General features: G+C 38.4%; 1 protein-coding gene and 1 long non-coding RNA gene across 2 annotated transcripts in view; one reads left to right on the top strand and one right to left on the bottom strand.

The window, feature by feature from the left end:
- The window catches only part of UBR5 (ubiquitin protein ligase E3 component n-recognin 5), a 94,738-nt gene extending 87,355 nt beyond the window's left edge, over nucleotides 1-7,383 (top strand). The window contains exons 56-59 of the mRNA XM_014550202.1: nucleotides 795-908; nucleotides 2,364-2,508; nucleotides 4,075-4,160; nucleotides 6,757-7,383. Coding sequence (XP_014405688.1) covers nucleotides 795-908; nucleotides 2,364-2,508; nucleotides 4,075-4,160; nucleotides 6,757-6,969 — 558 coding nt within the window. The 3' untranslated portion in view covers nucleotides 6,970-7,383. The remainder of the gene's footprint in view (nucleotides 1-794; nucleotides 909-2,363; nucleotides 2,509-4,074; nucleotides 4,161-6,756) is intronic.
- A 540-nt stretch (nucleotides 7,384-7,923) lies between these two features.
- Nucleotides 7,924-11,628, bottom strand: LOC106728312. The gene is made up of 2 exons (XR_001364595.1): nucleotides 11,537-11,628; nucleotides 7,924-9,345 (listed from the first exon to the last, which is right to left on the bottom strand). It is a non-coding gene; the product is annotated as an uncharacterized LOC106728312 (long non-coding RNA).
- Between the last annotated feature and the right edge of the window lie 6 nt (nucleotides 11,629-11,634).

Here is an 11,634-nt window from a genome sequence, read left to right as displayed (position 1 = left end):
GGAGGGAGGGAGGGAGGGAGAAAGGGAAGGGGGGAGGTGTGTGTGAGGGGGTGTGCAGAAAAGACACAGGAGATTGACAGAGAGATTTGAAAGGAAGAAGAGGGGTGTTTTTTGTTTGCACTTACTTGTTTGTATCTTTAGATACTTGTCATATACAGAATTGTTTTTAGATTAAAAAATGTAGGAAATTGCTTTATGAACTGTGTTATGCAAAGTGCTGAGGTCCCAGAAAACCTCAGCTATTGTTCGTGGATTCCAAAGAAATAACCTGGAGGACTGACTGTGGAAGACATGGGTTTATTAGGATTTAAGTGCTCACTGGCAGCAGCTGACTGGTGCAGTTTACTGCCAGGGTGGCTAGCCAGTGCTGTTGTTTTGCCACGACCCAGACTTTCCCAGCACAAGGTTTTATAATGTATAGAAGACAGAAAATCCGTGCATGCATGGGAGGGAGTAGTATTCCATTGTGTTAATGTACCACAACTTTTTTTTAGGGTATTTTTTTTTAATTTTATTTTATTGTTTAAAGCATTACAAATAGTAGTACATATGTCTCCTTTTTCAGGCTAACTTCTAGAAGCAGTTTCTCTTTGGCCTTATTTAGACTGAGTTGCTGGCCAGGTTCCCAAGGTCTCACAGTCTGCTTACAGAACTCCTTCACTAAATTTCCTACAGGGTGGGAGCGGGAGTTGGATCATGGAAAGTGACCCATGTTCCAGCTTACCATACAAACTGTTAACTTATTACTGCTTTGACAAAATTGCTTTTAAATTGCATTGCTGAATTTTTCACAGGTTGAACTTATTCCTAATGGTGTAAATATACCAGTGACTCCCCAGAATGTGTATGAATATGTGCGGAAATATGCAGAGCACAGAATGTTGGTAGTCGCAGAACAGCCACTACATGTAAGTGTTTACTAAAAAAGTGTTACTTGATCTGATGAGGCTCTGTGTATTCCTGTGTGGTAAACTAACTCAGAGTATATTCACCTGTCTATAAATGGTCAAAAATTTTAAACCAAAGTGCATTTATTTACAATGTAAATTGCACCTGAATTCAGACCTATTACTTTCCTTTGGGTGAAACTACATGAAAAAAACATGTAATCATCAGAAAGTTAATTTGACGGGCAAAAGTTTGTAAAGGATGTTTATGGGACTGAAATGACTATTGTTTTGGGGTCCTATGACCATCCATACTTTTGCTGACCTACTAGTTGGACTCCTAGGACTCAGAGGCAGTTGTGTTCATAGTTATGGTTTATTATAGCAAAAGGGGGAAAAATACATCAGGCATAGTATGGAGGCATCCAGGTGCAGGCTTCCAAAGTTCTTCCTCCAACAGTGAGTTACGGCAGTACATGTGCAGTGTTTGTGCTTAGGGGAGCTTGCTTAAGAGCCAGCCTAAGGTTTTTTAATTGGAGGCCAGTCCCGTAAGCATATTCCTGCCTGTACAACCAACCATGATTACTGGAAATCAGACTCCCAGAGAAAAGCACGTGTTCATCGTAAATCACCCTGTTTGCTCAAAGAGTTTAGGCAAGCTGTACAGCAGGGTTCATTGCTCCAGACATTCAGTACAGCCACATCAGTTAGTCATGTAGGGAATATTCGAAAAACCAAGTTAAGTTTCTAGGTGCCGCCAAGGGCCACCCAGGCCCTTCTGAAGAGCGACATCAAGCTTGCTACATTAACTCCCCTTCTGGGCTAAAATGTTTGTTTATGTAGAGTTGGGACTGAGGCTTGGGCTGGGAGTAACTGCAGGCTCTGGAGTTGTACTGTCAGGGTTCAGATCATGGCTGCAGCACCCTGTAGCTGTGTAACATTAGCTACTACTAAAGTTCTTTGTGCCTTGGTTCCCTCCTCTGCAAGATGAGGATAGGGTTGAATGAATTAATACATGTAAGGTGCTTTAGAGCAATTCTTGGCACATGGTAATTTCTCAGTAAGCTTCTAGATTTGGGGTTTGTGTTGGAGAAGTTTGTTTTGTCATTATCATACCTAGCTTAGGATGTTGACAGGATAGCATATTTGACAAATTGAAGCTATTCTTATTATTCAGTGGCTACTCTGTTTGTTATTAATACGGTTTAAACAATTACTTTAGTTAATGACTGGTATATAATATTAGTTCATTTTGAAATGAAGCCCATTCCTGAAGCCATTTTCCCCCTTTGCCTCTCTTTTGAATCTATTATTAAGAAATTAAAAATACAGAACCTAATGTTTTTCTCTCTGGTTTAAAATGAGAACTAATATTTTTAGAGAGAGGCTGCTAAAATTAAATATTGGGACTTAACAATAAAGGCTACATGGAAAAGTACCAACAGTAATAAAAAGATGATTTCTGAAATTCTCTAGGCAATGAGGAAAGGTCTACTGGATGTGCTTCCAAAAAACTCATTAGAAGATTTAACAGCAGAAGATTTTAGGCTTTTGGTAAATGGCTGTGGTGAAGTTAATGTGCAGATGCTGATCAGTTTTACCTCTTTCAATGATGAATCAGGTATGAAATTTTTGAAATGTTTATTTAAGGAATAAGATACATAGATAGTTTGGTCAGTCAGCATTTTCTGAGTTTCTAGTTTTTAGATACATTTACAGGGCTTTGGAAATGTTGTATTACTGATGCTTAAAAGGTTTTTTTATATTATTTTTTTAACATGATTGAATGATGATGGCTTAGTGTTAGGTTATTTTTTATTGCTTAATTTTCTTAGATTTTAAAGAATATATGGTTTGTAAAAAAGTAAAAATTCCTTGTGAGCAACTGGGTGAGAAGGATTTTTTTATATACTAGTTAAGAAAAAAACAATCCATGTGTCAGTTCCATTAAACTTATCCAATTCATGTCTCTCAAACTCTGATTAAAGAATTTGACTGCATGATGTTTGCTTTGTAGAACTAGACCTAAACACACAAAGATATAGCAGCACACAAATACATGGAGTATCTAGAAAGAATAAAGAGAGGTAGTGATAATAATCCTCCTAGAATAACATTTACCTTCAGTGCTTGATTTGCTGCAACTCTCTTTTTTCAAAGTCCTGTAGTCTCGGAATAGACTTTTTAGTTGTGACTACACAATAAAACACTGGAAGGTCCAAGAAATTCATTATGAGAGGATTATACCTATAGTCCAAGATTATTGCATACATTGAAGGTACCAAGTTTTCTCCCTTTTTTTCCCCATACTTTGCAAACAGCTTCAGCCAAATTATAGTCAGTTAAATTTGGATAAATTTTCTTGTTTTCCTTCATGCTTGGCAATGTATAAGACATCGTGAATTGTTTTGTACTACTTTTTAATATAGTGTTCAGTATTTCTCAGATAAGAATTTGTCTCATTTACAAGTAAAAAAACCTAGGAGGGGAAAGAATATATCTAAAGATACTCCAAGTATGATCCTCAGATCAGCAGTAGCATCTGAAGCTTTCTAGAAATGTAGAATTTTTGTTTTCCCCCCACTCTCTTCCCCCTAGACCTAGTGAATGAGAATCTGCATGTTAAAAAGATCCCCAAGTGATGTAAACTCATTAAAATTTGAGAAGCACTGGTTTAAGAACATGGGAATAATCATGACTTATCAAATGGAATTAAAATCATGTGATTATCAATTTTGAGACTGGTGGTTCATTTTTCTTGGTCATCTTGAGTTACCATTGACTAAGAAACTATAGAGGTGTTATATTATGCAAATGGTTCTAATTTTCTGTATTAGGAATTAGACCTTTATAACGTGCGTGTGTGTGTGTGTGTGTGTGTGTGTGTGTGTGTGTTTATTGATTTCAGAGAGGAAAGGAGAGGGAGAGAGATAGAAACATCAATGATGAGAGAGAATCATTAATCAGCTGCCTCCTGCATGCCCCACACTAGGAATTGAGCCTGCAACCCAGGCATATGCCCTGACCAGGAATTGAACCATGACCTCCTGGTTCATAGGTCGACACTCAATTACTGAGCTATGCCGGCCGGGCTATAGAACATTTTAATTATATACATTTTTTATAATAAACACTCTAAAATATAACTACTGATACAGTATATTGAATTTATATTCTTCATTCTTAGGGGAAAATGCCGAGAAGCTCTTACAGTTCAAGCGTTGGTTCTGGTCAATAGTAGAGAAGATGAGCATGACAGAACGACAAGATCTTGTAAGTTAAGTTCACAGAATTTGTATAACAAAATATAAAAATTTAAAATACTGCATATGATAGCCTTTTGTTTTAAGTTTGAAATGGTGAGTTATTTTAAGTTTGGCTAAAGAAATTACAGAGAGTTAGAAATAATAGGCAGTTTTGTTTTTCTACTCTATAACAGAACATTTGAAGTATTAATAAAGCTGTAAGCAGAGTGAAATAAATACATCTTAGCTATTAATATGACATTATTAGTCTTAGAAAATAATACCAGCATATTGTTGAGACCCCCACCCCCATAGTGCTTATATATGTTGGCTGCTCCGTCATCCTTTTGACTAGTAGTAAGCCTCTGCAACATTTCTGAATAGTATAGTGTCTTGACTGTTATCTCGCACTAGGAATAGAGTAGCTTTATTGTGATATGTGAATATTAAGCCTATGATTTTAATCTTACGATTATTAACTTAGAAGCATAGATTAGGTAATACTAACTTTGGTCATAGTGAAAAGTTGATCCTAAAGTCAGACCAACCTGGAATATATCCATAACCAAATCAACCTGTCCATTAATCTTGAAAGAGAAGTCTCCACTAGGCCAGCCTTAGTGCTCAGTAATCTAAACTAGACTATTCATGGAATGTATAAAAATGATCACATATCTAGTATAGCCCCAAATTTTATTCAAGAGGGGGAAATGGTTACTTGTACTTTTAGCATTCCTTAATCTTTACATGTGCACACCCCCTCTCCCCTTGCCTTCCAGTATTTCTTCACTAATATTTCTGTTTGTTCAGCAGTCCTGGCTGTCACCAGGTTCTGTTCTTGGCTTAGCCGTCCTGGTAATTGATTTCCGCTTAGATTATTCCCTAGGTGGTAAATTCTATGTGATTGGTTCCATGTTATTTGACTTTCCCAATCTTGTGGACCCTAAATTCCCTATCAGGGCTAATACCATATCTGTCCTTGTTGCCATCAAGAGCACCTAAATAGCTTGGTAGAGTTATATCACTTTAGTCAGTCTTTGGATTTGGGAACTTTGTTTCCCTGTAACAAGCAACGTATTAGTTTTGTAAAGCCTACCAGAAACAGAAATAGAAATGATTGGCTATCTTATATGAATTCTTATCTATTCCCTAGTTTTAATTTTCTGCTGTTTTTAAACTAATGACATCCTCTTCCAGTTAGTCAAGTTAAATCTCACTGCAGTTTCTGCTTTCCCTGAAAGAAATGTGCTAACTCTTTAGTTTTGAGAGAGCGAGCGAGTGAGAGAGACTCTCAATATAAGGGCCTTAATATTTCCTATCCATAGCTGTAATTTATGAGCTCCACTCTTTAAACGCCTATATAAAATCTATTCCTAGGGCATAAGCAGTTTATCAAGGTGTCTTTTCCCTCTCTTCCCTTTTCCTTCACATATTGTTGGTTTTATCCTGATGTGTCTGAGGGGAAATGCTGAGGGATATTAGACTATAACAGGGTTTCTCAAATGGTTCTCCCTTGAATTATTAGTCCTGCAAATTATAGGGTTTCTAGAGTTACTGGATTTCTCATAAAACTATTTGCTTCAGGAATTACAGCAAGTTAGTTCATTTAGGTTTCCTCTGGGATTTTGGATATATTTGTTTGTTTAGCTGTATACTATAAATGTGTTAGATTTAAAAGGCTTTACCTTAGCCCTGACTGGTTTGGCTCAGTGGATAGAGTGTCGGCCTGTGGACTCAAGGGTCCCGGGTTCGATTCCGGTCAAGGGCATGTACCTTGGTTGCGAGCACGTCCCCAGTTGGGAGTGTACAGGAGGCGGCTGATCGATGTTTCTGGCTCTCTGTCCCTCTCCCTTTCTCTCTGTAAAAAAACCAATAAAATATATTTTTAAATAAATAAATAAATAAAAGGCTTTACCTTAGAGATTGGCACTATTTTATTATCACTGAAGAGTGATATGTATGTATATATGTATGGGTCAATGATGAATGGAATGTATTAATAAAAATAAAGATTATGTTATCATATTTAAGTAAAAAAGTAAAGTAGAAGTTAACATTCATCTTACATCACACAAAAAAGATGTGTAGTAAAACATAATGTTATATGGCTTATTGCATGGATTTTCATGTACAGTAGATGTTCTCATTAATTACTTTTATAAAGTTACTCTGTGTCACAGTGTAGCACTGAAATTACTGGGTTGTTTTGCTAATAGATAAACTGCAAAATAACTTTTCTTAAAACCTGTGTGAATTTTGAGCCTTTGGTAGTGGTGGTGGGGGCGGGGGGAGATGCTGCATTTTTCCATTATGAGGTATGCCATGCAATTTAGCCCCTGGAAAGACCCTTAGAGAACCTTTGGTCCAACAAGCCTCATGTTACAGATGAGAAACTGAGAGCCTGAAACATAGTTTCTTTTCTATATCTGACACTTTTTTTCCCTTCTGACCCTGAATCTTCCCTTTTCAGTACAAGAAATAAATTTAAAACTCAGTTCAAAAAGTACAGTACCCTTACGTAGATTTTAATACAAGAATGGGGCTTTGTGAGTATATTGCCAGAATTAAGGGTTGAGGGTTAATCTGTTAAAAACCAAAACTGTAATTATTATATTCCTGTTTAGGTTTACTTTTGGACATCAAGCCCATCATTACCAGCCAGTGAAGAAGGATTTCAGCCTATGCCCTCAATCACAATAAGACCACCAGATGACCAACATCTTCCTACTGCAAATACTTGCATTTCTCGACTTTACGTCCCACTCTATTCCTCTAAACAGATTCTCAAACAGAAATTGCTACTCGCCATTAAGACCAAGAATTTTGGTTTTGTGTAGAGTATAAAAAGTGTGTAACTGCTGTGTAATATTACTAGCGAATTTTGTAGATTTTTTTCCATTTGTCTATAAAAGTTTATGGAAGTCAATGCTGTCACACCCCCTGGAGGTACCTTAAAGAGATAAATACAAACATTCCTTGCTGAGTTTGTAGCATAAAGGACTGAGGAGCACTAGCAACATTTAACTGTGATTTGCTAGTTAACAACTTCTGGGTCTAACCCCAGCCAAAGATGACAGCAGAACAACATAATTTACACTGTGATTTATCTTTTTGCTGAGGGGGAAAAAATGTAAAATGTTCTGAAAATTCACTGCTGCCTTTGTGAAAAGTGTTTCAGCAAAGGTTCTTGTATAGAGGGAATAGGGAATTTCAAAATAAAAAATTAAGTATGTTCTGTGTTTTCATTTTAACTTTTTTATGGTGTTGAATTTGTGGTTGGCTGCAATTGTGTATCATGTATATGGAACTTGTAAAAAGTTCTAGACATTCAGATCTTAGAGGTAAAATCACGTTTACCTATAAAAACCACTTATTGCGGTTTATTTTGGCTGCATTGAACTCTAGGATATTAAATGAAATCACTAATATTTTGCATGTAATTGTTCATTTGAGTGAGGGCACTTTTTGTACATATGATGGGGCCAATGCACAATACTTGATCACAATCACCCTTTCCCCTTTGTATCCTTATTCAGTGAGCAGTCAGTCAAGAGGTTACTGCACTTCAGTTCTAACTAGACATTTGTACTAAGGTATTCAGTTATGTAAACTCAGCCTGGGCACTTTCTGATAACTGTAAAATGTTTTATAAGATCATGATTACTGAAGACACATTTTGGTAATTTTAAATGTTCGTGAGCAGCTTAACTACTTTTGTATCTAAAGCCTTTTTTAAGTATCTTGTTACATTTACTTTTTTAAATAAATTACAGAAGAAATGTCAAGTAATATTGAAGAAACAATAGTTTTTATTTTATCTAGTTGTACATTTTTAAACTAAGGGTAATACACTGACATGGTTATGTGCAAAAAATTTTTGATTTGAAGAACTGAAAATTTATATACACATGGACTCTAAGAAACAAAATCCACATTTTACAGTTAGCAGAGAATCCTGAATGGCACTGGCCAGGCCACATTTTCTTTTTATAAATGGGGAAGTGAAGTTGGGACCCACTTGGCAAGGGAATTAACCCACCTATGTGACAGGTTCTTTTTTGATGACCCATTATGTAACCTCGGACCAATATCTAAATTCTTGCGGTACCTTCATTCAATGGCACAATATGGAACACGGTTTTCTTCACAAAGTCTTCAATAAAGTGACTTAAACTAGTCACTTCACATACTGAAAATGAGCAGAGATTCTCTGGAATCTCTCCTACCTCTCAGTTCCTTCATAGGACTCCTGGCCTTCAGGATGTTTTTCATGTTCAAAGGCACTACACTTTTATTATATAACTTCCTTCAGAATGAACTACATGCTGTCCTCAGCCTTGCTGACATATATATATTAAAAACTAAAATGATAGTGCAACTTGTATTACTCAAAACTTACACAACATGCTGTTAGATTTGTGTAAATTAACCAAAGGTTATTTTACAAAGTAACATTGGTTTTTGTGTCTAAATGCTATTTCTGAGTAAGTGAAATAGTAGTTAGATTAAGAGCTGATTATTGATATGTCTGAAATAGTAACATATCGCCTTCACTTCTGTATGTACATTATGGGATTGATAAAGTATGAAATGAGAACAAATCATATGATTAGGACATTTGAAACCCTAATTGTGAACTTATTTTTAATAATTACTGAGAAAATGAAATATTTAAAATAATACAAAATGTCTTAAGTCTTCCTAAATCAAGATTTTGGTTAAAATGCTTTTAGGAATATTAAAAACAGTGAGTTTTTTTTTTTTAAGTAAAGCATAAAATGATTTTAAATGTAAAATAAAGTCATGTAAAATAAAGTTCTCTTTTGGTCTTGCTTAGTGATTAAATCTAATAGAATTGAAAACAAATTTAGGAAAAGAAGACCAAGAATGAACTTTACTGAGGGTTTTCAGAGTGTTGCTACTTTTAATTTCCCCCCTAAGTCATCTGAATATCAAGACTCCAGCATAATGGCTTACTGGGACAGACTTCTCTGAGAGGGCTTTTTAAGAGTATGATTTCACTGCTTAGTATTTGCCCCTAAACATTTCTCTCCTAAAGATATTGTGTGTTTAAAGGTTGTCAGCAATTTCTAGGTCTAAACTTAAACTGAGAGGTCTTCCCTCGAGGCAGTTGTCCTCGCGTGACTGTAGGCCCAAGATTCTCGTGTGGAATTCGTTCATGCAGATCTCAGTCACGGTCTTGTTCAGTAAATCTTAAGTGGAAGACAAATCTTTATTCTTAAACAGCATTCCAGGTGACTATGAAACTGCCCAAAGAACATTACTTTTTTTTCTTTTTTCTGTTTTTTACCCCCAAATATAAATGCCCCCTTTTGCAAACTCCCACGAGCCAAATGGCTACAACTTATAACCTATTTAAAAGTGCTTCTGTTAACCACCTTATCCTGAATTAGATTCTTCCTCCTGATAAAGGACTGGTTAAAGTGCTTTCAAAACCTCCCTGAGCAGTAATTGAAAATATTTTCAATGTTTACATTAAGTAAGTAGGCATGAACATACAGATTAATTCTTCTCTAAACATCATTTGATTAATGTAGAAACTTAAAGTGTGACTTTATGTCAAGATACCTTAGGTTAAAGAAAAGGAAAGTATCTTACATTACCTCTTAAAATTAAAAAATATATATTACTGGATTGTTTCCTGGAGTTTAATTACTAACTTGTGTTAGTACTTATTACTTACACATGTATAGTTCACTTTATCCTGTGAGATAAAGCCTGTCCATCCTCAGGTAGGGAAACAGGTTAAACAACTTGGGTAACTAAGGTTACACAGCTCCTACGTGTGAAGTATGTACTCCAGGTGTCTGGAGCTTGCATTCTCAGACAGTGGGCTGGACACTGTTCGGTGGAAGGTCTGATGGTAAGCGAGTGAGTTGGTCATTGGAGTTTCTGATCACCCAATTCCAGTATCTGGGGTGGGGGTGGGGGGCCCTGCACACCCACTAAGCGCCGTGCCACCGCGGGGTGTCCGACAGGTCACCTCCACTCTGACCCTGTCCCCGGGCCCAGGGCTCAGCCTCACAAGACCCGTCCAGGTAGGTGCCCGCCGCAGGCCCAGGTCCCAGGACCCCTTCCTGGGGTTTGAGTAATTTGCCAGCGTGGCTCACAGGACTCAGGAGAAACATGTTACTTACTAGATCACCGGTTTCTTATAAAACGGATACAAACGAGGCACAGCCAGATGGGCCATGCGCGGGGAAAGGATGCGGCGCTTCCCTGTTCTCTCCCCGCGCGGATCTCCCCGTGTTCGCCGCCTTGGAAGCTCCCCGAACCCTGTCATTTTGGGGTTATGGAGGCTTCATGACAGAGGCATGATTGACAGAGTCGCTGGCCGTTGGTGACTGATTCAGCCTCCAGCCCCTGGACCTCGTTTTTGTCTGTGAGATCAAATGATTTTCCCTTTCTGTGGTAGATTTCTTTAGATCAGTGGTTCTTTCTCAACCTTGGCTGCACATTAGAATCACCTGGGAATCTTTTTTAAAGTCCTGATTTCTGGGCCTCATCCTCCGGAAATTCTGTTTCTTTGTTATGGGGTGGGGCCACAACATTAGTAACAAACAGAATTTCTGGAGGATGAGGCCCAGAAATCAGGATTTTCAAAAGATCCCCAGGTGATTCTAATGTGCGGCCAAGGTTGAGAACCACTGCTCTAGATGGTTCCCTTAAGAGCCGGTATCAGTAATTCAACCAAATGGTTGTGCCCATCAGTGGCCACTGCCCGCAGCTGTGACGGGCGGCTCTCCTCTCCGCGACTGGAGCAAGCGCTTGGCAGGAGCCCAGCGCCCACTCCTTCTAGGGCCTGCGGTTCTCAACCTGTGGGTCGCGACCCCTTTGGCGGTCGAAAGACCCTTTCACAGGGGTCGCCTAAGACCATCCTGCATGTCAGATATTTACATTACGATTCATAACAGTAGCAACATTACAGTTATGAAGTAGCAACGAAAATAATTTTATGGTTGGGTCACAACATGAGGAACTGTATTTAAAGGGCCAGAAGGTTGAGAACCACTGTAGGCGGACACTTAGTTTCTTCAGCTGCAGCAGGAGGGGCTTTGCTGTCGCTACTTCAGAGACGCCCTGACCGACCATTCAATGGTAATTCAACGTGACTAAAGGCTCCGTTTGTTGAAACCATCTCAGAGCTTTCCACGACTTTTCCTAATGGAGCCCCCCCCCCCCGCCCCCATGCACACGCACACTTTTCCCTCCACCACTTCCTTTCTTTCGGGAGCTTAAAGACAACACAAAGTGGTTATTGCTACTTGTTAATTTGTTAACGGTGCGGTTTGTTTGTTTTTGTTTTTTCTTCCACCAAGAGTGTGGCTTCCCCCTAACCACCACCTGGCAGTCTCTCGGGACAGGCCGAGGAGCGCGACATACCGTGTTCCTGAAGCCACAGCGAGAGCTGCTGGGAGAGGTGGCCTGGCATGGCGGCCCCTCCCGCACCGGAGCAGTAGAGCCCCAGCCGCCATGGAGGG

The sequence above is a fragment of the Myotis brandtii genome, unplaced genomic scaffold, assembly GCF_000412655.1.
Source record: "Myotis brandtii unplaced genomic scaffold, ASM41265v1 scaffold59, whole genome shotgun sequence".
Taxonomy (NCBI): Eukaryota; Metazoa; Chordata; class Mammalia; order Chiroptera; family Vespertilionidae; genus Myotis; species Myotis brandtii.
This window is presented reverse-complemented; position numbering and strand designations above follow the sequence as displayed.